This window comes from Aquarana catesbeiana, linkage group LG08 (assembly GCF_042186555.1).
Source record: "Aquarana catesbeiana isolate 2022-GZ linkage group LG08, ASM4218655v1, whole genome shotgun sequence".
NCBI lineage: Eukaryota > Metazoa > Chordata > Amphibia > Anura > Ranidae > Aquarana > Aquarana catesbeiana.
Window position 1 is genome coordinate 79,372,012 of NC_133331.1, and position 25,692 is coordinate 79,397,703.

Sequence of the window (25,692 nt, forward strand, 5' to 3'; positions counted from 1 at the left end):
TTGGTCTTTGTGAAAGTTATAGAGTCCACAAGCTATGGTGTCAATCTCTGAAAATTGATCACACCTGATGTACTGGCGGCCTATCTCATTTCTTGAGACCCTGACAAGCCAGGAAAGTACAAATACCCCCCAAATGACCCCTTTTTGGTATTTAGTTAGAGGCATGGTGAGTTTTTTTTAAGTTGAAATTTTTTCCCACAATTCTGTGGAAGTCGATTGAACATCTCTGAAGAGATCTGAAAATGGCTGTGCACCGACGCTCCCCATCCAACTTGATGGGGCTTGAGAGGTTCTTCAAAGAAGAATGTGAGAAACTGCCCAAAAAAAATGTGTGCCAAGCTTGTAGCATCATACTCAAAAGGACTTGAGGCTGTAATTGGTGCCAAAGGTTCTTCAACAAAGTATTGAGCAAAGGCTGTGAATACTTCTGTACATGGGATTTTTTTCATTTTTTATTTTTAATAAATTTGTAAAGATTTCCAACAAACTTCTTTCAGGTTGTCCTTATGGGGTATTGTTTGTAGAATTTTGAGGAAAATAATCAATTGAATCCATTTTGGAATAAGGCTGCAACATAACATAATGTGGAAAAAGTGAAGGGCTGTAAAGAATTTCCGGATGCACTGTACACTAAAATACTGAAACACACCCAACAGTGGATGGCTATAGTAAGTATCAGACCCTGGACTTACATTCACACTGGATGACATCAAGGTTGAATTGCTGGACGGCGCCCATGCTGATCTGTTTGAGTTCACTGTCCAGGAGCATCTGTGTTAGTGACGTGGAAAGGTGTTTGCAGGCTGACATACAAGCTGTTTGTGCAACTTTTCCCTGGAAAACAAAAATAATGTGACATTGCATTTTTGGATGTTACGAGTAAGATGAATTATATGTTTATATCCCTTTTTTCCCATAATTTTTTTTGTTTTCTAGATAATTTGTACAAAAAAAGGGTTATCATACAGAATGTGTCAAATAATGCTTATATTGGAAGAATAGTAAATGTGCGGTTCATCTGATAATAATAATTTGTACCCTTAACGTAATAGTAATTGTTAAGCATGGATGAACAGATGGACCATTTTACAGTTTAACATTTTAACAATTCTAGATTCCTTGTCAAAAACCCATTCTAACTGAGTAATTTAGAGTATTTTAGAGTATGAAAAGTATAATGAATTAAGATATAAAATAGAAATAAAATAAAAGCAGAAATATAAAAATAAAGAATAAAAAAACAAAAAATATAAATGACCCAACATGGAAAAATTATGTAAAAAAGACATAGAGTTTTGGTTATTGCCTAAAGAGCAAGGATTGATCCTCATGCTACTTTTACGTATTTTCTTTCTGAGATCCAAGGAAATATATGATTTACCAATATGGAACAATCACATACATTAAAGTATGCTAATATACTGTGATTAATTCTCTTATTAAATTTCACTTTTTATAAAGTGAAGGTGGATAACAATAAGCCCACAAGGAATTGATCAAGGCAGCATTATATTGGGTCAGTCCTCCCAAAACTGTAGATGCTGGAGAATTAAATGGCTTGACAATTTCCTGTATCTTGGGGAATCTGAGATTTTGGCACTTGGGTCTGCACACTTGATGTGACCATTAAAAAGGGGTCCAGTCCTCCCTGCTGGATATATTTATGTAAAATGCAAGTGGAGGTGCTGAAACCTACAAAAGTGGGCAGAAACACCCAATACTCCCAGATGGACAAGAACAGCTTTTGTAGTATCCAAGACACATAAGAGGTTAGCGGCTGACTCCATTAAACATGCTTCACTGATGAGTAAGGCGCCTGTTACATGGGGCATAATCCATCCAAGCAGATCCGCCTGCTTAGCGGGGGATCTCTCCGCTGATCCCCCCATAGCAGGCGGATGACAGGTTCGATGACATCCTCCACCCCATAGAGAACAATTGGTAGTCCGATCAGGTTTGCCTGAAAAATGGACAGGTGGACCCGATTGATCCACTGGGGCCTAAATTACCACCAATGGGTGGACTAATCATTTAACATTCACGTACACCTAAAATATAAAGTGTTAATAAACCCAAAAGCAAACATTTATTATATTGCATTTATTATATTTATTATATTGCAGCTTACCAGTTCTTAGATGTGATGGAGGCAATTGTTTTATTTTTTTAGGCTTCCTTTCTTTTATTTTCCCCTGGTGATCTGGGTAGTAGGTAGAGCTGCCTGATTAATAGTTAAAGATTCGAAATCGCGATTCTACTTCCCTCCCGATCTTAAAAAAAGCATTTCCCCGATTCTATGTAACAAGTGTAGAATTGTCTGCTCACTTCTGACAAAAAAAAATTAAAAATTCCAGGCAGCCTGCCAAGTTTATCTCGACAGCGGAGATAAGGAGAAACATTGTAACACTTGGTACTTTTAGATCAAAGGAATGAACTTCCGTCTGTAATAGTAGTACAGAAACTACTTTAGGGAATCGGAGCGGCGCCAAAAATGCAGTTCCGCCTCGATTCAGACGCTGCCATTGCCGGAAATTGCAGCCGATTTCAAATTGCATGCCAAATCGTATCAATGTGAACCAGGGCTCCATGATGTCAGTTTAACCACTTAAAGACTAAACATTTTGCTGACATTTGTTGCTTACAAGTTAAAATCTGTATTTTTTGATAGAAAATTACTTGGAACCCCAAACATTTTATATATATATATATATATATATATATATATATATCAGAGGCCCTAGAGAACAAAATGGCGGTTGTTGCAATATTTAATGTCACACTGTATTTGCGCAGCGGTCTTTCAATTTTTTAGGAAAAAATACACTTTAATGAATTAAAAAAAAAAAAAAACTAAACAGTAAAGTTAGCCCATTTTTTTTGTATAATGTGAAAGATGATGTTACGCAACAAGAATCATGATCTTTATTCTAAGCAAAGAAGAAGAGGAAGGAGAAGAAGAATCGTGCAGCTCTAGTAGAAGGCCTGTTGTTTTTCAACAGAACAAGCTCTCCTACAAATCTATCAGTTAGGAGTGTTGAGACAAACCATTTGCCACTGACAGGAGTATTTACAATTATCTGCTTTTATTTAATCATGTAAACCTTTACCCACCCCTTCAAAAAAACAAAGTCTGCAGTAAATGCTTCTGTAACTGCAGCGTGAGCTGGAGTTAGGCTTCAATTTGCCAGTGTATTTAAATCTGCTAGTACATTTAAAACGCCCCTTTCCCCAGACTGACAGTGCTGTTGTCTGCTGTGCCCCAATGCTCCTTTATCCAAAGTGGGGGCAGGAGATGTGTTGGACCCCTTTCACAATGATGTTCCGATCGGGTCCTCCTGTCAGTTTTTCAGGTGGACCTGATTGGATCCTCTATTCTTCTCTATGGAGCGGCGGATGTCAGCGGACATGTGTCTGCTGACACCCGCCAGCTTCTGATCCGGTCCGCTAAATACAGATGGATGGGGATCTGTTCTCCATTCATCAGGTGGATCGGGGAATGGAGAGGTTTGCTCTCCTGCAACCCATGGTTGCAGGAAAGAAAATTGCACGGTCTATGGCTGAGTTATGTTAGCTTCCCAACAAAAACACATACAGCAAACATTAACAGATATCCTAACCTGTCATTACACAATCTAAAACACAATTACACAATGTCATTACACAATCCAAAACAAGTTTTGGCTGGAGTTCTACTTTAATTGTCACTGAAATATTTTGAAACATATCAAAGAAAATCTGCGTTTTCAAAGTTGTCATAACCTTTATCAGGAGGCCGTGTTACCATTTGTAAATTCCATAGTTGTAACAACTCTTCTGATTAAATAAGCTCTGCTAATCTACCATGAGAGTCACAATTTTCCAGCTAAAATCACAAGTCTACTGCTCACTGAGAGAACTTACTAAGGAATTCTGTGACAACAACAACCCAGAAACAGCAATGGTAATTACATCGTGACACGCTGCACTATTCCACAAGCAGGGCCGTATCAATACCAGCGGAGAAAAGAAGAAATCAATGGTCCACAGTTCATTTAATTATAATGTAATATGTTGGAGATACCTAATGGGTATGTCATTTTGATTTAATGGAACAACTAGTGCATTTTAGTTTAATGTACTGCTCCATTAAATAAGCTGTGTCTCCTATTTGCTCTGCAATGCTAATGAAATAACTGTACAGGCAGATAAATTGGTTGTCACAAAAAATTCCAAAGAACAATTCGTTTTTTTCTTCCCTAGATAGCAAAAAGTTAAAGTCGTTTAAAAAAGAATCAGAAACTTTTAAAAAATCCTTTTGATGCACTCAGTGGTGCTGTAATATACTGGCCACCTTGGAAGAAGGCAGAGGGTAAAGTTGGCTGTACATATAGGGATCTGATCACTGCGAAGCAATGGGATTCCTCCAAAATAGAATCCGTTCTGACTATATGCACATTGCCTATTCTGTGAATCAATGGCTTGCCTTCTTACCTCTCTTGATTTTCATAGAGATGAACCGCTGAATGGAGAATACCAAACTCCCTACTCTTCAATGGTTTGGTTTTCCAAGTTGATATACATTTTGGGTCATGCATTTGCTGCGTACACACGGCCGGACTTCCCGCCAGAAAAAGTCAGATGGGAGTTTTTGGTCGGACATTCCGACCATGTGTATGCCCCATCGGACTTTTTCTGTCGGCATTTCCGATGGACTCAGATATAGAACATGTTCTAAATCTTTCCGTCGGTAATGCCGACGGAGTTTAGCCCGTTGGCAAGTCTGGCCGTGTGTATGCAGCATAAATCAAATATTGTACAATCCACACTACTGCATACTATCTCTCTGATAATAGTAGCAGAGTCCTTTTTGAGAAATCAAGTTCTTTAAATCTGGCAGGGCAGGACGCTTAATATTTCCCAGTTGTCGCTGACCTGTAACACTTAAGCCGGCCATAGATAAGATTTTCTTTCCTGCAACCACAGGTCACTCAATCCCCCCATCAACACACCAGTGTTGATGGGTAATTCCCGCTGTGGAGCTATTTGTGTGTGTGGGGGGGTGGGGTTGGGGGGCACAGGGAACCGTCCCTGCTGGGCGAACACATTAATTATCGCTAGTGGTTCTAGCCGCTGACAATAATCGCATACTAACAATCCAACATGCTGGTTGTGCAGCCCAAATGTGGTTAGAATCTCGGCTGGTCCCTGCTGAACTGGTCAAGACTCGAACCGTCTATGACCAGCTTTACAGGTCTTATCCCTCCCCCAGCTTTTGACTGGACATTGAAATGAGAAGAAGCTGATTGATGAGCACATCTCTCTGTCAATCTGCTCCTTCCTCCAATCAGCACGTTCCTTGTTGGCATTTGAGCACTGTAGTGTGACTGTCTCATTATGCTTCCTCACCCATTCTGAGATCTGCTATATAGTGGATTGCAAGAGGCTGGTACCTGGTCAAATTCAGGCACGTACACTTCTTGCCTTTAAGATAGTAAATGTAATGATGTATTATTGAATACAGAGCTGGATTAAATTGACTACTTTAGAATTGCCTATAGTTCAGCTTTAAGGGAGGGTAGTAAAAAACTCAACTCTGTAAATAGTATTTATTACCTGTTTTCCATAAGCTGGCCATAACATGTCTGATATGTGCATCTAACTGGCTAACCACTCTGTTATAGATTAGAATGGGTCTGGATAAATTCTTCACAATGCAATTCACAGACTTTGTGAACTCTGCAAAATGTTCACAGTTGTAGTAACTCAGTATCAGGCATAGCAATAGTCTTAAAATGTTTAATTAGAAATACATTCTGTCCACCATGTTCCTCTAGTACCATGGTATTGCTGCAAAAACACAAACAAAAGAGGGCACACCAGCCTAGTGCATTATCTCATATATTTATTGATAATCAGTATAAAATGTATTCACAAACCATGCATAATTGACAGCATATCAAGCTACTCTTCCATAGCACTGTGGTACGTCAGACCCAGGTTGCTCCTTTGCCAAGGAGAACACCGTCCTGGATCCAAGCTGGCTAACACGTTTTGAGAGTAAACCCTCTTCTACAGAACCAAAACTACAGCTGCATTTTCCAGAAAAAAATCCCATCCAGGCATCTAATAAATGGCCATCATAATTCGAAGGCCATCATCTCCTATATATAGCACTCGGAAACACTATCCAGATAATGCCCTAATGGGGTTTTCAACCTAGGATTTAGTAAAGCAAGTGTTAGCCAATAGCCCTCCATGCTACCGATCCATGAATGTGCAAAGGAGGGTTTGACATACCATGTAAACCCTCCAAATTTCATTCTATACAAATCTCGTAAAAAGTACTAACACCATAGCCATTATAAAAAGTGCAACCTGCACTCTAAAATGTTTATAGACTTGTATTTTGCTCCAAGCTAAGCCAGCTTATGGAGTGCAGCTTTGTTTGGACAATCTGCTCTGTAACAGTAGTACATTTAACCTTTCTGAAAAGCCCTAACTCAGGATGATAACTAGACAACAATATCCCAAATAAAATGCCTAACAAACACCTGCCCTCAAAGTTGTCTAAATGTCCTGTGGGTTCTCCAGATAATGCTGAAACGTTAGTTCCTGAAGAAAAGAACCCCTTAGACCAGCTTCTTATATTTCAAAGGAACTTGGAAAAGGAAATTTGCTGACATGCTGAATACTTTCTATAGCGGCCAAAAAGCTTTCACTCTTCGGACCATTGTTACCCAGAGACATTAGGCTCCCGGAAAATTCCCAAAAGGTCAGCCACATGCATCCGTCCATGCCACCTTCAAGCTACCGGTCTCCACGCTCCCTGGATTCATGCTTATAGCCTCAAAAGCTCTTTCATCATTTGCAAGGGTGTCAGTCAATATGATTTATGGACTGCATTCAGAAAAGTCAAGGCAGATAGATGAGAAATATGACTACAATCTGCTAATTTGTTTTGCATTGAGCTACTTACTGCTCAAAGTCCTAATGTCAGGCTGAAATCGGCAACACAATTAACCAGCCGGTGACAGACTCATCCATCCTCCCTGCCAGACTGTGCCAATCAAGGACAGCATGAGGTGACATTTGGGGAGGTCAGTAAGAAGCCCTATTCTCTGTGTTGTTTTCCTGATTGACAGTTTTTGAATTTAGCTTGTCGAGGTGGGTCATCCTTTACCCACTAGCTTTTTACTACAAGCTGTGAAATAATAATAGAAACTTTAGCTCCTTAGACAAAGGCGGCAGGGTCCTTAGCAAGCAACTTAAATTAGGTTGAACACCCAAACAATGACTGAGTATCCAAATTTGTAATTCATTTACGTTAGGTATTCTATGAAAGTATGAGTTATTGCTCACATCGATATCTTACAGTATATACATATTACATTCCAACCACAGTGCATGACAATTTGTGTGTTACCGCATGCAAAGTTAAGAGCTGACTGCAACTGGGAGTAAGGTCAATCAAACTAGTTGAAGAAATGTTTATGTTCTCTCCCAGAGTAGCATATTGGATACTTCTATAGACTAACTGTTGTTGAAATGTACATGGACAAGCAAGTAAAAGATTGGTAGTTAACAGCTTTCTGTTTATGTGTAACTACTGTCATTTTTCAAAGGGTATTGTTGGAAAGTCATAAGATAGTCAGAGCGCTGGATAGTGCTTTGAACACCATGCCTCTACTACAGAGCACATACGGGGAACAGAGAGCAATGAAAGGTCCATCTCCCTGGAAGACAAATCGAAGCTCCAACAGGACAGGACAATGTAAACTTCTACAGGTTACAAGCAACATATCAATAATTCATAATAATTAAAGTGCATGTAATTACCGTATATACTCGTGTATAAGTCGAATTTTTCAGCCCCTTTTTTTGGGGCTGAAAGTGCCCCCTTCGACTTATACACGAGTCACCGCCGTCTGTCTGCATGATCAGCGTGTCATGCACGCAGACGGCGGCCAGCGTGTGCTGCATAGACTCGGCAGCGGCTCTCAATGTTCAAAAGCCGCGCCTCCTCGTCTGTGATAGGCAGTCAGTGTACAGCCTATCACAGACATTCTCTCATCCTCGTCCGTGGTATGAGGATGAGAGAATGTCAATGATAGGCTGACCGCTGACTGCTGGGAAATGGAGTTTTTTGGACGAGGAGGAGGCGTGGCTTTTGAACAGTGAATGGCTGAATACTACACGCTGATCGGTGAAGAGCAGCGCACGGAGGATGCACAGGACACAGGTAGGATGCACACACACACACAGACACACAGGTACATATACACATACACAGGACACAGGTACATACACATGCACATATACACAGGTACATGACACAGGTACATATACACATGACACAGGTACATATACACATGACACATGCACATATACACAGGACACAGGACACATGACACATGCAAAGGACACAGGGAGGTATACAGCTACAGATGGGCATTGCTGACCCTCTTTTTCCACTTGCAGTAGCTGCTGCATTTCTCACCCTCGTCTTATACTCGGTTCAATAAGTTTTTCCCATTTTTTTGTGGTAAATTAGGGCCTCGACTTATACTCGAGTATATATGGTAAATAAGTAAAACTATCATTTGAACAATTATAAAATGTATATTTTGCTCAGTACAGCCTTGATTCACTAAGCTGTACAAGTTTATTTAACTGTGTTCATTATTCTATCAAATGCTAAATTTGTCATAAAACTGCTCAGTTTACATTTCTAAATATTGCATAGATACTGAAGTAATTAAACTAATATTCAACTATTGGAAGCATTTATTTTTCATAACTCGTCATTTATATCTCCTATTTCTAGGAGACGCTAGTGGTATTTTAAAAGATAATTATTTATACTTTTAGAACAGTTATCCCTTAAGTGCCCCCCCCCCCCCCCCCAAATATACTTAAAGTGGAACTTCAGTCATTTTCCATCTTTCCATCTATTAAATCTTCTGCCCTTGTTGTTTAAACTTCGGATAGTAAAACATTTTTTTTCTGTCAGTAAATACCTTATACAGCCCTCTTCCTGTTTCTTGTCTGGAAAAAAGCCTAGGCTTATGACATCATGTACAGCTCTCTCTCTCACTCTTGTGAGAGATTGCCAGGAAGGGAGGGGGATGAGTCATAAGAGGGAAAATGAGAGCTGCAGAGCTGGAGGTGTGCCTCTGTGTAAATCCAGGAAGTGAACAGGCAGCAGCTTCAGCTGCCCACAGTTAAAATTATTGCAGCCAGACTCAGTGGAGGGAGATTTCTGCAGCATATTTGGCAAGTACAGAATCACAGTATATATAAAATAATATGCAAAGTGGTTGGAGGGAAGCTTCAAAATGGCAAAGATGTTTTTATTACAAATTATGTAAGCAGACTGCAGTTCCACCCACAAATGGAACTTCCGCTTATCTGGTTCCTCACCCCCTCCGGTGTCACATTTGGCACCTTTCAGGGGGGAGGGGGAGCAGATACCTGTCTAATCCAGGTATTTGCTCCCACATCCGGCGACAGATTGCTGCCGCTGTATTAGCCAATGAGGAGGGAGAGTCCCTGGAGTGCCCAGGCTCTCATGCACATCGTTGTCCTATCTTCTTGCAGTTGCTTCTGCTCACTGCTGTGGGTCCCTGGCACCATCCTCTTGGTTATGGAAACTGGCTGTAGCTTCCTGAGGAATCACGGCCCACTCCACACGGTGCACTGTTAATGGTTCTGCTGCCCCCTGGGACATATGACGTGTCCCAGGAGGCTGCAGGAAAGGAGGCTGCGGGGCAAGGAACGTCATCCTCGGTTAGGGTGAGGATTGTGGAAGTGGGAGCAGGTACCGATAAAAAAACAATACTCGCCCTCACTCCTAAAATTGAACCAGCAGGACTTCATGTTTTGAGTGAAGTTCTGCTTTAAAGAGTAAAAATCTGTGTAATAATTTAAGAAAATTGACTTTTACGTACAAAATACCACAAACATTAATAAGAGAAGAAGACATCAGCGAGTAAATGCAGCTAACTAATCCAATAAAAACCTTTAACATTTCCAATATTGTAAACCCACAAATACCGTATTTATCGGCGTATAACATGCACTTTCTTCTTCTGAAAATAGGGGGAAAATCGCGGGTGCGTGTTATACGCTGACAGTGTACCTTGGACGGGAAGGAGGGGGACAAGTGCCGCCGGAATTCACAGAGCCGTCATCTCATTTCCACTCAGCTCGCACGTCACACACACAGTCCCACCTCCGCCACCGGCATTGGATCAGTGTTCTGTCCATCACAGGAGCTGGTCCAATGCCGATGGTGGAAGTGGGACTGTGTATGTGACTGCCGACTGAGAGCCGAGTAAACAGATGATGGCTTGTTATTTCCTGTGAGAGATGAGAGATGGTGAGCTGCATTGATGGGGGAGATGGGCGCAGATCAGGCTGCAGATGGGCACAGATCAGGCTGCAGATGGGCACAGATTAGGCTGCATTGATGCTCACTGACCATTATTTTGCTTCAAAGTGGTTTATTTAAAACAAAATGTTTTTTCTTCCTGAAACTTCTCTCTTAAATTGGGGTGTGTGTTATACGCCAGCGCGTGTATGCTTTAAATATGCTTTAAATATGCTTTAAAGAACTGACCACTAAAGCCCCTTGACCACGCAATGGAATATAACAATGTACTTAATTGCATACAGGTAATATTATGCGGTTATTAGGCAATGCAGAGAGAAGATATATATATATATATAATATATACACACAGTAGGTGTATTATATGTAAACTCCTAGTCAGAACTTGATTGACACTTTATTTAACATAACAATAGTGGTATTATTTGATACAGGGAATTAGCCCAAGGCCAACTAATCTGCATATTTCCCAGTAGAGGAACTTCAGTGAGTCCTTAGGGGATGTCCTAGACAGAAAAAATCCCTCATAGAGAACACCAAGAGGTGAACAGAGCTGAATTTTGACATTATGTTGCCCTCTAGTCATGTGAAAACCAGGGTGCCCTTTAACAGGTCAAAAGTGGCAAGCGCCACTTGTCACAAGATTTTTTTTATGTTGAAAAACGAGAAGCTACAGTGTAGGCAATCTGCCATCTACTTTTTATGTACAGCTGCTTTTCAACTGTATAGCCTACCAAAGAAACTAAAGGGGTCTCAAACAGTCTCTGTGCCTCCTTCCACCCCCAGTTCTTCAAAAAGTATTTACGTTTCAGGTCAGATAAGAAAAATATCGTTTGAAAAGCTGTAAAAAGTTTGTAAAATTTTGTGGACAAGTTTTGCCCCCTCGTCCTGCTGTCGGCGCCCACAAGTGCCTAGTAAAAACAGTATAATGGGAAAAATACCGCGCTATAGTACACAAAGAAATTTTTTGCAAATCGTGCCACAAAGAATAATAATGTGAGTAACCAAACAAAAAATCTCAAATCAGTGGTTTCAAAATTCTAAAAAACAAAAACAGGCCCAGTGGTGATGGAGTTGCCATGTTTGCACTGTGCGCTGCAGGAACCCACCCCATTAGAGTTATGTTATTGTTTGCATCAATTGTCACGTTTCACTTTACCCAAATGTCATTTTAGCTAAACACCAAAGTCCTGCCACTATCAACTGACAATCAAGTGTAAAACTAGTACAGATACTAGGGCTGACTTACTAAAGCAGTAGAACATGTCCACTTTGCAAAGGGAAATTTTACTTAGTGAATATGAAGAAAATTCGCTTTGCATAGAATACCCCACATGCAAGGAAAATATTAGACCAGGCATTTTCTGGCACTTTTTGTTTCCACGTGAATATGTTTTTTTCTTGCTCGAAAATTACTTAGAACCCCCAAACGTTATATATATATTTTTTTTAACGCAGAGGCCCTAAAAATAAATTGGTAGGTTTTGCAATTTTTTAGGTCACACAGTATTTGCACAAGGTTTTTTCCAAACGCAATTTTCGGGAAAAAATACAACTTTTTTATTTCAATTGCAAAACAACACAATACATAACCCAATTTTTTTGTAAAATATAAAAGATGATGTCAGGCCGAGTAAATAGATACCAAACATGTCACGCTTTAAAAATGCGCACACCCGTGCAATGGCATCAAAGGACGTAAATGTTACCATCCATAGACAACACTTTAAAAGCCTTTACACTAGGGTTACCACTTTATGTCTACAGAGGAGGTCTAGTGCTAGAAGTACTGCATCACCCGGTACAACCTTGTGAAGTCAAATGCCGTACCAGATAGGTGATTTGGTGGCAAGTGGTTAAAAACTTTTTCTGCTTGCACATGATTGGATGTTGAAAGCCAGCAGAGTTTCACCTCATTCACTATGCTAAATGAACAAGCCTATTTGCCTTTAGTAAATTGACCCCCCCCCCGTGTTTTGTGAATCTTCACATTTAAAAATTAGGGCGGCAGGAGACAGATGAACACACTACTGCCCACCTCCAGGTAGACGATCAGGACAGATGTGTTTGCTTTCCTGGACAGCACTGCTATCTCTGAAAGATTTTTCAGAATTCCATGTGATGTTACCTCCTCTGACACATATCACTGCATACATCACTGCTTTATAGTCTGATTCATGTAACACTTATGCTCAAGTTCCTGCACCTTTCATCCACATATCTAGCTGACCCTCATCATATGTCCCATCAAACTCTATTGGATTCAAAGCCCTTCCTTCTCAGAGCTGGCCGCTCAGCTATCAGCTAATTTCCAGCTCCTATCTCTCCACAGTTACTCAGCTGTTGATGATATCCTGCTCGTCAGTCCTGCCTACTTAAGCCGTTCAGCCCAGTGGATCTCTGCCTTCCTCTTGGTCAACATCTCAAGAGACTATCTCCTGCGTTCCTGTTTAAAGACTGGCTTTGCTGTCATCCCTTCTGGCTCTAGATCTTGCTTGCTGTTCCACTACATTGTTCCCTGACTTCTGGCTTGGCTGACTATCCGTTCCGGTTACTGAACTTTGGCTGTGTTCTGACTACGTTTGTTCTTTTTACTTTTATTATTAAACACGTGTGATTTAACTGTACTTCTGTCTCGGTCTGATTTTATGGTTTCTGACAGTAACTCCACTTTTGAAAAAAAAAAATATATATATATAGCAAATAAAAAAAATAATAATTGAGCATTCTTTATTAGCAAAAAATTACTTTTCCATTTCAATCTGCAGCACTGTCATTTTCCATAAAATTCTATATGTAATGGCAATCTGAAGGTGTTCTGTACACCAACGCCACTGGGGTTCATTTACTAAGAGCAAATAGACTGTTCACTTTTGCAAGTGCAGTTGCGCTCTGCAAGAGAATTTGCTCCAGAGCTTAGTAAATGAGGTAAAGCTTCACTTTGCAAAGAATACTTAATCACGTGCAAGGAAAATTTAAGAAAAAAATATTTTTGCTTGCACATGATTGGATGATAAAAGTCAGCAGAGCTTGCAAAGTGAACAGACTATTTGCCTTTGGTAAATCAACTCCAATGATTTTCCCAGAAGTCTCCACTAAGGTACAAGTCGGATTTTAGGCATCCTCTGCAACAGAGATTTCATTTTTTAGTGCGATATTCCCTAAAGGTTAATATTACTTCTAGAGGGATAGAGATACTGCAACTTTTCTCATCAGAACACTGGAAGTGCACCAGGTGATTATAATGAACCAGGTGCTTCCCAGAATCAGTCTGCATCAGGCTACGTCAAACAAACAGCTTTACTTCAGAGCAGAAACAGGTAGGAATCTGCAACAAAGTTTGTTAAAATCTCTGCAATGTACATAGACCACCCAAAGCCGTTTTTTTTTCTGTCCCAATCAAAGTGGAGTTACTCTTTAAAGTGATCATTTCAGTGTATCAGTTTAAGCTTGCTGATGCCAGTAGAATATGCTAGTAAATGGGGGGGGGTTGGAGTGGACAAGAGTAAAGGCTGCTGAAGAGGTCACCAAAGAATAAAAGACTGCAACAAAAGTAAGGTCAGTATGGACAAAAACTATAGGACAAATGTTGACCAATGTGCTCTTCTCTGAAAATCCAATTCGCTCAAATGTTGAGTTAGCCATTAAAAGTGAGGCCAGTCCTTAATATATAAACCATTTTTTTATGCAGTCAGCAAACAGAGGCATACTGGCTATCTACAGTTCTCTAAAATGTAATGACAAATGAGGCTCGGTTCACACATCTCCGTCCTGTGGGTAGGCAGCCCATTCATTTCATTGGGCTGCCCTACCCACACAAAACAGATAAAAAAAATGAAAATCTCTATTTCAAATCGCACCACACGGAGTCTGGCACCATGCGATGTGGCATGTATGATAACCCACTGCATTTTCAGATGTGTGGGAGTTCCATCAAGAATTAATGCCACCCCCGTGCGTTTACTAATGTTAGGGTTGCCACCTTTTCTTCAAGCCAAACCCAAACACTTTAGCGGCGCACAGCATGTTTTTTTTTTTAGTATACACTATAAGATTGTTAAAGACCTGGGACACATTTGGGTGCCCCAAGGAGAGTATTAATGCAGTTCAGTGCGCCACAGTGAACAGTGAGTGTAGCCAAATTGTGGCTCCATTCACACATAGGAGTTCCAGGTCGCGACTCCGCCTGCGATTCGCCACAAATTGCGGGACGCGCTCATGATCCTGTTACTTTTAATGGCACCCCAATCGCGGTGCAATTTTGCTGCAATTGTCACCCGACAAATCGCTGCAAAATCCTGCAAACAGAATCACGGGATGCCTGTCACCCTAAAGAAGTTTCTATTCCGCCTGCGATCTGGAACGCCTAGGTGTGAATGAAGCCTGTAAATCTTATGCACAGAATACAGGGGACAGAAGTGTATAATACATATTAGAAGTCATGAGTACAAAACAAAAAGAGTGCAGGAGTCAGGGGTGTATAACGCACATTGTAGGGCTGAGAAGAGTGCGATATTCCCTCCGCGAGCAATACTCTCCTCCACTTTTATCAAAAAGCCCCACTCTCTCTCCTGCAAAAAAAGTCCAGCATTATTCTTTATGCTCACCCTCCACCCCCCACCAGCAAAAATCAATTCTCCCCCTCCCAGAACACAACCCCCCCCCCCCAAACAAATCTTCCACCTTCCACAGCACCAGTCCCCCTCCACTATCCCCTAAATCCCCAGTCCCAACAAAATCCCCCCTTCTTCCTCATTCCAGCACTTTTCCTCACCCTCTCCTAATACAAATCATCGTCTCCCCCTACCAGCACAAATCCCCCCCCCCCCCATACCACCAGGGCTGCCACCAGGCCTCCTGTAGAGGGCCCAAGCACACAGGGGGACCTGGACAGCAGAGGGAATGGAGTGGCGGGGCAGGGAACAATTACAGAGGAGACAAACTGGAAGAGAAAGAAGTGTCAAGTAGCCGCTGGTCTAGTAATTTTTCCTTTAATCAAATGTTTAAAAACAAACGATCTACATTGCTCACACATGTCAGAGCGGTCGGAATATCGCAGTCTGTGAAATCCGCTGTCAGCATTCTCCCGATCCACGCTGCTCTGATCAATGAATCAATGGAGGAAGCCAGTATAAGGATACTGAGAGCCGCGGGGAAGTGACCTGTCAGCCTCCGATAATGGAGGCGTGGTTAAGCCTCGAAAACGCTCTGATTGGTCACAGTGTGCCAGGCTATCTGACAGGTCACTGGAGTTCCCCGCGGCTCTCTGTATCCTTGTACCGGCTTCCTCCAGATTTCACAGACTGTGATATGCCGACCGCTCCTACATGTGTGAGTGCAATGCAGGTTGTTTGTTTTTAAACATTTAATTAAAGGGAAAATTACTGCACCAGCGGGTACCTGCCGCTTCTCTCTCTCCCAGTTTGTCTCCTCTGTAATTTTCCCCTGCACAGCCACTCCGATCCCCCTTCTGTCCGGGTCCCACGGTGTGCTTGGGCCCCCTACAGGAGGCTCAGTGGAACCCCCTGTCGGCAGCCCTGTTGTCTGGGTCTGAGGCAGAGGGAAACCCAGGCACAGCATTCAAATCCAGGACTGTCCGGGTCAAAACCGGACAGGTGGTAACCCTAGCTAAAGTGCAGCACGTTTGTGGTCCGGAATGCACCTGATTTTGTGAGTGTTCCCAACTTGTGCAAGGGTGAACAATGCTTAGGAGCCAATTCTATACACGGGAAAATGCTTTTTTTCCAGGGCCGAGAACTTATCTTAAAGATTAACTACACATTGATAAAACAATTGATACAACATACAGTAAATAATAGTGACATAAGCCATTTTGTAATTTAAAGCCCAACTCCTGGCCTACTGTGCCTTCTCTCAACTCCTGGAGGCCCCAGGCATGTCTAGCATCTACCTTTGATACCTGGGGTTTCATTTGGCACTTCTCAAGTGCTAGGTGGTCCTTGATGATGAACAGAATGGCGCTGACATAATGACATCAGTCCCATTGTTTGCATTACTTTCCTGTGAGTGCAGGGTGACGTGGTGACGCCTTCCCAGGGTCAATATTACCCAGGATCATTCAACCAGGAAGACCCAGAAGTGACAGACAGTGCTGGATAAGACACCTACACCTTGCAATCATGTGCTTGAGAGTCTCCAGGACTATGCATTTCATCAAAAAAACTTTTATCTTCATTAATTTTAAGATCATTTATGTCTACCTCTAAACAATGTACTTTATATCAATGTGTTTATCACTATAATTGTGGATAATGTTGAGATATGTGTGTGTGTGTGTATATATATATATAAAATATAAAATTGATATCTATTGTTACCAATGTTACATTATCTACTATGAATCTGAGGCCACAGAGAAAAGTTATTATGGTTAAGAGACTAAAATGTAATTATTTGGCCTCAACACCAAATGATGTATCTGGTGGAAATCCAATACAGCTCATCATACAGTAAAGCATGGAGGTGGTAATATCCTGTTATGGGGGTGATTCTCTGCAGCAGGGACTGGAGCATCTGTCAGAATAGAAGAAAAATGGATGGGGCAAAATACCATCAAATTCTTGAGGAAAATCTGCTGCTCTCTGCCAGAAAGTTGTCAATGGGAAGAAGGTTTACCTTCCAACATGACAATGTCCCAAAGCACACAGCAAAAATGACCACACAGTGGATGTCAGGAGAAAGATGAATGTCCTTGCATGGCCTAGTCAGAGCCCAGACTTAAACCCCATTGAAAATCTGTGGAATGACTTGAAGACTGCAGTCCACAAATGGTCACCAGCAAATTTAACTGAACTTGAGCATTTCTGCAAAGAAGAGTGGGCAAATAGTGCAAAGTCTAGATATGCAAAGTTAGTAGAGATATATATTCCCAACAGAATAAAGGCTGTAATTAAAGCAAAAGGTGGTTCAACAAAAGATTGACATAAAGGGGTGATCCTTTTTCCAACTCAGTGATTCTGTTTTTTAATTTTGTTCATTTTTTCTTGACATACTGGTGTTCTATCTTTCACTTGGATGCTATAAGTTGCACAAGTAAATACAGCTGGATAAAACAAAAACTGTGTTTGTCTTAATTGTAGGCTGCAAATCAAAAAAATTAGCTTTTTTTAAGGGGAGGGGCATACACATACTGAGGCCAATTCAGACAGAAGCCGTTTATCATACCAGCATGTCTCTGGAGTGTGGGAGGGAACCCACAAACTAGTAGGGATTTGAACCAAGGACCCCAGTGCTGCAAGGAATACATATAAAAGGGAATGTAATGTTTCTTTTTCTGCTGAAACTGATGCTATAGTTATAGTGGCCAGGCTCTCCACTTAGAAAACATTTGGAGGAAATACTGCAAAAGTATCAACAGAACAGAAAGCTGGTAAGAATCTGCAAGGCCTTTTACTAAAATCATTATAATATTTATAGCTGCCATGGAGGGTCTTTTTCTCACTTTAAACAGCCTTATTTCAGGCGGTTCTCGAGCCTGGAGCTGTGCCATCTGAAAAAAGTACCCCTTACCAGCCAGAAATTGTCTTCTGAGGGGCAAGGGCAGCACACTGCTGTCAGCTTGGGTCTCCTTTAACTTCAACCTAACCTCTATAAATATAACCCTTCACCTGAGCCTACCCCCTAACACTAACCTTAAACCTCTGACAAAATGAATGCTATGAAAGTTATAATATATTACCCCACAGAAAAATTCAATCATGGCAATCAAAACTTCACAAACATAAGTGGATGAAAGCCGTGGCTTCATTTTACAGCACACCAAAATACTGGTGCCCAAATCTTACCCTAAAAAATCCACAGTAACATGAGAAGATCCACCTTTTGGATTTTCAGAGATAAAACTACAATTTAATTCGAGTATGTATTCATTTAAAAAAAAATAATTGAATGTATTTTTAAACAGAACAAGGATAACTACCCAACTCTGTTTTGACATCAGCCTCCTGTCATTTTCTGAACAGCCGCAGACTGGAATTACACATTTATTTGCAAATTACACATTTATTGCAGCTGTAAATTAATATATATGCTTGTAACACAGCTTTAAAATGGTTCTAAAGGTACATGTTTTTACCTTACTGTATTCTATACATTAAGGTAAACCCCCCCGACACGCCTTATATTTCTACCAGAGCCGGATCTCGATCTCTCCCAGCTCTCTCGCTCCTTATTGCACAGACAGGTAGCAGTCGGAGCCATTGGCTTCTGCTGCTTTCATTTACAGCTGGTGGGTAGGGGGCAGGGGGTGGAGCAGAACTGTGCTCTGTGTGTCAATGGACACACAGATCAGCACGCATGAGTGTCCCCATAGCAAGCTGCCTGCTCTGGGGGCACTCGGCACGGGGGGAGCCAGGAAAGCCGGGAGGGGAACTGAGGTGGATCTGGGCTTGCTCTGTGCAAAACCATTGAACAGAGAAGGTAAGTATAGCATGTTTTGTTTTTTTATTTACCTTTAGAATCACTTTAAAGCCCAACTCAAATGTAAAACTAACCCTTGGACTGTGCCTGCACTGCAAGGTTTAATAGCTCACTTTGTCTAGGGGAGGGCAGAAACTGTTTTACTTGCCTGATCCTCCACTCCCCTGGAAGATGGCACTCCCCCTGGCTCCAGTGGTGGACTGTCCCTTGATGTCACCATGTCCAATGCACGGCGATGGACCCTCCTTTCATCTTGAAGACTTCAGGACCCTAGACCGCTCGAGGAGAAAAATCTGCAGGGACCGCGGTCTAGTTGCGCAGAGGTATGGAGGATCAGGTAAGTAAATCTTTTTTTGTTCTCTTGGACCAAAGTAAGTAATTCAAGTGGTATTAAAGGTTCGGCTTTAAAAAAACAAACAAAAAAAAAAAAAACAACCTACCTGCTCTGTGCAGTGGTTTTTGCACAGAGCAACCCTGATCCTCTTCTTCTCAGTTCCCCCACCGGCGCTCTGGCTCCTCCCCTTGACCAGTATGGGAGCACTGGTGTGTGCTCGCTCCCGAGTCTTGCTCTATGTGTCCATAAGACACAAAGAGCTGCAGCTCGGCTTGGCCCCGCTCTCTCCTCATTGGCTTATTGGCTGTGATTGCCAGCAGTGGGAGCCAATGGCTCCTGCTGCTGTCTCAGCCAATGAGGGAGCCCTGGGATAGCCGAGGCTCTCATGCACATCGCTGGATTGAGAGAGAGCTCAGGTGAGTATTAGGAGGGATGGTACGGGGGGGGGGGGGGAGTAGTTTTTTTTACCTACCTTTTACCTTTACAATCACTTTAACCTTTGCATTGCAGACAAAGTCCCACTGCAAGAGTTCTTTTTTTTTTTAGTTGCCCGAAGTTGGACATTAAAAGAGACCCCAGACCGCATTGTTTTGCTAGTGACTATTTTGATGGAGGGCTTCAATCACTTGGAAGACTAGCAAATCATTCATATTCATCAGACTGTTCTTGTTAAATGGAGAGGTTGAGTCACTTGCTACAGGTCACAACAAGATAAAGAGCAATCAGCATAGAACAACAATATATAGAATTGTTTTTAGAGAGAGGTCAATAGCAATGTGCAATCAGCATGTGTAAATGGTCTGATGACAGTTCATCTATACACAAGCATGGCCTTATCTTCTGTTCTGGCAGAACTTAATACAGAAACACTACACTGAAATCATAGGAGCTTCAAATATAAATCAAATTGGAGACACATGCTGACAAACAGCCTTGTGGTCGGGGGCGACATGAACCCGGGATATGTTGCTCTTGGCAAATCTGCAAGGAGCAGAATACAAAGTCATATTTATTCCCACTGATAAGAAGCTATAATGCTTTCCAATATGGGAATACTGGCAACCGAAGCATTTAACCCTTCGTTTAAGGATATGTCATCCCTAAAGCTTTGAATCTTAGCTGACCTGGCGGGCAGTACAGGGGTTACACCAAACGTCAGGATAATACTGTTCTCTGCAAATAAAAGATTCTAATTTGGATGGAATATCCACAAGGTTCTTATGTGAGCCTCTGAAAGATTAGACAAACCGCAGAGAGGCAAGTGGAGATTTGCAATGACAAGATTCCCTGTGCCAATAATTCATTCCGCTCATGCTTAAAATATGTATGTGTGGCTTTATCACATTCTCATCAGCGCATAATATTAAACCTGAGCCGGAGCACAAGCAAACACCCCACTCTGAGCTTGGCTAGAGAAAGGTCATTGTATTCCACATAATTCATTCTCGACTCTGGTGACATTTACTGTATTCCTGGCAAATTAATCCCATCCCGGAGAAAAGGCTAAGCTTCCATATTCATGTCTGGAGGAAAAGAGCGGCCTTGAGGAAAAAAAAAAAAAAAATCTGTTGTGACTTAGAGCTACATGAATAGAAGTAACTAGCTGGCATATGAATGTTGTAAGTCTTAAAGGAGTTCTATGGTCACAGCAAACACTTTCCTTTTATAACATCAGTAATAGCAATTTAAACGCTAGTTATATTTGATGATCCAATATAATAATCTTACTTGGAAGATCTCCTTTCATGTTGTGAGTGGTGCCTGTCTGTTGCCATCGCTTTCCACAACGTCCTGGATTCCCTGCATGCTTTGCAGCTTCTCCTCTGCTGTTTACTTTCAATTTCTAAGGACTACATATCCCATGGTACCCTGCTGCCTGAAAGCAGTTGTTTCGTCACATATGGCGACCCGTCACATTTGGCTATGGAAGTGACGATCCGCTGAGAAATTTCGCACTGCGCATGCATAACTTGCCGATATGCGTTCCAAAAGTTTTTACGACAATACGGAGCAGTAAAACCGTGAAATAATGTCACGGAAGTGACGTTACAGACAAGCTCTTCTTCTGCATAATTATTCATTGTAAGACACCACTTTTCAACAGGGCCCCTCGCGGGCTCGCTTCGCTCTCCACGCTTCGGGCACGGCTTCGCTTTGCTCTCCACGCTTCGGGCGCGGCTTCGCTTCGCTCTCCACGCTTCAGGCATGGCTTTGTTTTGCTCGCCATGCTTCAGGCACGGCCTCGCTTTGCTCGGCATAATTATATTCTAACTCTATGTCCACTTGGATGGTGGGGCTTGAACCTGGACTTAGGGGTGGAGCCACATAATAACAATGCAAGCGCAGATCAACGTCAGTTCCGTCACTGCTGTTTTGTCATAAAAGTGTTGGAACGCATATGGCGGCGTCGCGCATGCGCACTCCAGCGGGTAGCCAAATGTGATGGGTCACCATATGTGACGCTACACCGTGCTTCCTGTACTGACTCCACCTCCTAAAACTCCTCCTCTGTAGTTCAGAAGGCAGGCTCTGTGAAATATGTGACACAGCAGTGCCTACCCACAGGGCATAGTGAGTATGTGTCACAGAATTCAAAGAAGCAGATGTGAGGAGATCTTCACAAAGTAAGTTTACAAACTTCAAGATTGGCTCAGAGTAATAATAGTAGGGTAGAAATAATTGAAATATGTACAATGTGCAAATTAATATATTTTAAACAAAACCAGAGGGTGGGTCCATACTTTATATTATTGTATGATCTCTGTGGGCACCATTTCTCCATGACAATCAAATCAATATCTACAACTGTCCATTAAAGTGTTACTAAACTCACAACAGTTAAATCAGTCTGAAGATGCAGTAACGCATGCTTGTTATACTCACTCACGCTAAGCCTTGTGTAAAAAGGCTGTTTGATCCTGTCTTCTCTGATCGTCTCCTCCTTCCACTGACTCCAGAACAGGTCCGGATAAGACAGAGTTACTGGAGTCAGGCTGCACATGCTCAGTTTGGTGTGTATTGCTAGATCGTTTTTTTTTTTTTTCTTGGGAGAGTGCATGTGATCAGCGCAGGGCCAATCAGCACAGGGCCAATCACTGTCCAGGCAGAGGGTCAAGGGTCCTGATGGGACAGCCAGTGCAGTATGAAAACTCCTCCTACAAGCTTTAACTAGACAGTGATAGAAGTTACAACACTGCTAAATACTGCTGATGGGAAGAGGTATTTAGCAGTTCATATTTACTAAAATAATTGCATTTCCATGTTCTCTGTACTGTGGGAGACCAGATATAATGATTGTAGGGTCCTGGGTTTAGTAATACTTTAAAAGTGTTTAGGATTTTGATCCTAGATGCCAATAATGGACAGTTGTAGATACTGAATTCTGTTGTGTCAGATTTTAACGAACAACTATGAGCAAAATTTGTATTTTTCCATGAGGTGGGGCTGTGCCCGCACTACCACTGATCATTTTTTTCCAGGGGTGCAAGGAAAAGCTATTCTTACCCAATCGTTCAGAAAACTTTGCTCCCCCACATCCAGCGTTGGACTGTTTCTGCTTTTCTGACATACAGACCCGGTCTACGAGTGTGATGGCGTCAGGAACAGTCCATTTACAAGACCACTAGCGGGCAAGGGGAAGAGGGGGCAGGAGCATCAGGGCCCGGTCTTGTGCTCTGAGGATCAGCACATTAGGTAAGTATATCTCTGCTCTGCAATCTCCTGAATAAAAACGAGTAGTTAACCCATGCAGTATGGGCACAGCCCCACTGCATGGGAAAATAAAAAGTTTGCCCAGAGTTCTTCTTTAACTTAAATTTTGTTGGCCATGTTTTATGAATACAAAATGATTCTGTTTTATTTTATTTGTACAATAAAGCTGTTATGATTTTACATACTGTACATCTTTGTTTTCTCTGTGTGGCGCATTAGAGTCCCATTTTCCTTCACCTTCTTTTATTTGGGGTGAAAAGTGTTACAGATTTGATGTTTTAAATTGTGACCAAAAATACGCTTTAAAGGATAAGTTCACCTTTAAAAAAAATATATAGTGGACTTGTGTTTACAGGTAAAAAATGTGTATTTATTATTTTTTGTTTTTAGGAGCCTGCAGAACATTGCACCTGCGCTCAGTGGATGGCGTGTGCAATGTCAGGCTCCTGGATACTTTTCCTCCAGCATTCTGCCCGTACCACCATAGGGCTGATATAAAGCTGTAAGAAGAGCAAAATGTCTATGAGGGGGCTTATCAGCGCCCTCGAAGTCCTTTGAGAACTATAAGCTGCCGGGCGCGGTGGAAGATGGGACTTGTAGTTCATTCATTCACAGATTCCTGTGAATGAATGATATGGCTGTGCAGGCAGAGCAGTGGCGCTTAATTGTAACATGTTACACCCTAAATACAGGTGTAAGATGTAACGTCTTACTAAAGGTGAACTTACCCTTTAATGCATTTTCAATGAGGTGGACTGCCTACTGAGGGATAGAATAACATCCCAAAAACAGAAGGACTTAATCACCCAAAAGTAATTTGTTTCAATGGAAATTGACCTGGAAATTGTCCCCTTTTCCTTGAATTCCTCCTGGAAAATATCACTGTTATTTTATCCTCATAGGGCTACATGTGCAGCTTGAAACCTAAGGCAATGCTGCCTCTAACGGCTAGTCTCATGAGATTTAGTGATGTCACTATTGTGATAATAACTATATATTTCCAGCGCTCATATATCAGTGTCCATAAAAAGTCCTTTTATAATCAAAGCATGCTGTAGTGCAATACGATCTTTCTTCTTCCCCTGAAAAATCATAAACTATCACCAGTTGGACCAAGGTGAGAGTTTATGATTCTTCACGAGGAGAAAGATAGTACTGCACTGCAGCATTTTACGTTTTGTTTATAAAGGACTTTTTATGGACACTGACATATAATCACTAGAATTTATATACTGGTTTTCTGGATGACCTCCCAGGGCGGGCGAGGGCTTCGAGCTGCTAGGAAAATATATAAAGTATAGGATCATACCCGAGCACTAGATTGTGAATTATTGATGTCACTGTTGTGCTGCTCATTGTTCTCCTTGCTGGAGAAGAAGCTGTGCCAGAGGACCTGCAGTGCAAGGATCTCAATGCATCTGCTCCATTCTGTGGATGGTTCTGTGTTTTTGCACCTCTCCTGCTGCTGTTTGATTACTCCATCAGTCATTAAATCACTTGTTATCAGAGAGGACAACTCTTGCTGGAGAAGGAAATGTCCTACTCCACTAACAAGATGGCCACCTCAACACAGACACAGTAATAGGTCAATAATAGGGAAATTAGCAGCTGTAGGAAGCCTACTGGCAATACTGATGCCTAGGCCTTTGTCCCTTGGTTCGCAGGTCCTCTTTGAGTGCCCATGAATGGAACAGAAGACTTGGTGATTAGTGGTTTAAGATTGCCACTAATTTGCCAATATTCAGACTGTGTATGTGAAGAAAGGCACTCCTTTTTACTGTTTATATGAAAACAGAATATTTGATCACATAATGAACACTCTTACCATTTTATGTGGCTATCATACAAACATTTCTATTGTTCCCTAGATGATCAGCATTGGGGCATAAAGTCTGGATATCACAGAGCTGATCACGTGTGTACATGACCAGTTTTGTTACACTTCATACTGCCCAAATTTTAGGTTTTCCCATTCTTACAAGCAACAATGAGAATAATTTATGATTTAAATAATGACCAGCAGCAAGTGTTAGTGGCGCCACCACACAGCTGATTGTATTGAGATAAGCGATGCTGCTATAGTAGTTGCTAACCTTTGTTCTGTTTGGCAGCAACCTCTGAAATGTCTATAGAGGAGTATTCCTGGGCAGAAAGAAATGATTGTTTCCAATTTTTTTTAGAATAACTAGAAAAAAATATATCAGTATGTACCTGAATACTGAGTATAAATAAGATTATTTATTGATTTTACAGTATGCTACCAAAAGAAAGCCAAATCTTTCCAAAGAAAAACAGCATACTTTTACACAAGCAGGTATAGCTCAAATTGGTGCTGGAAAACAATCCTATTATAAAAATAATTAATGCTCACTTCTCTCCTGTTGCCTGGGCCACCAGTCTCTACTGGAATGAACAGAAAATGCTGGGTTAAGATCTTGCAAAACTGATGCTTCCAGGTGTGTCGGATGCATGGCCCCCACTGTGCTCAGTGGTTCAATCACTACTGTGTCTAGAACATATGGTTTGGTGGAAAGGAACCACAGAGCTTAATAGGGGGGACCAAGAATCCAACATTCCGGGAATTGTCAAATTCTGCAAGATCTTCAGCCGGGTGCTTGCTCCTCACTCCAGGACAGTTATTAGCAGATACATTTTTACTGCAAAATTTGCCCTGGTCATAAATGTATGAATTAGCCCAAATCAAGAATGGATTCCGGAAGATGTCTATAACTTGCACCTGCTGACATAATTAAAATGCTAGCACATGACCTCACTTCTTCCATAGCTCATTTGCAATACTGGCCAATTCTTGAATTTGGTCTTAAACACGTCTGCTCCA

At 41.6% G+C, this 25,692-nt stretch overlaps 1 protein-coding gene across 8 annotated transcripts in view; it reads right to left on the reverse strand.

The window, feature by feature from the left end:
• The window catches only part of EXOC6 (exocyst complex component 6), a 404,697-nt gene that overhangs the window by 124,096 nt on the left and 254,909 nt on the right, over window positions 1–25,692 (reverse strand). For all 8 annotated transcript variants that reach the window (XM_073596039.1, XM_073596037.1, XM_073596038.1 and 5 more), the window contains one exon: window positions 693–834. In XM_073596039.1, coding sequence (XP_073452140.1) covers window positions 693–834 — 142 coding nt within the window. The remainder of the gene's footprint in view (window positions 1–692; window positions 835–25,692) is intronic.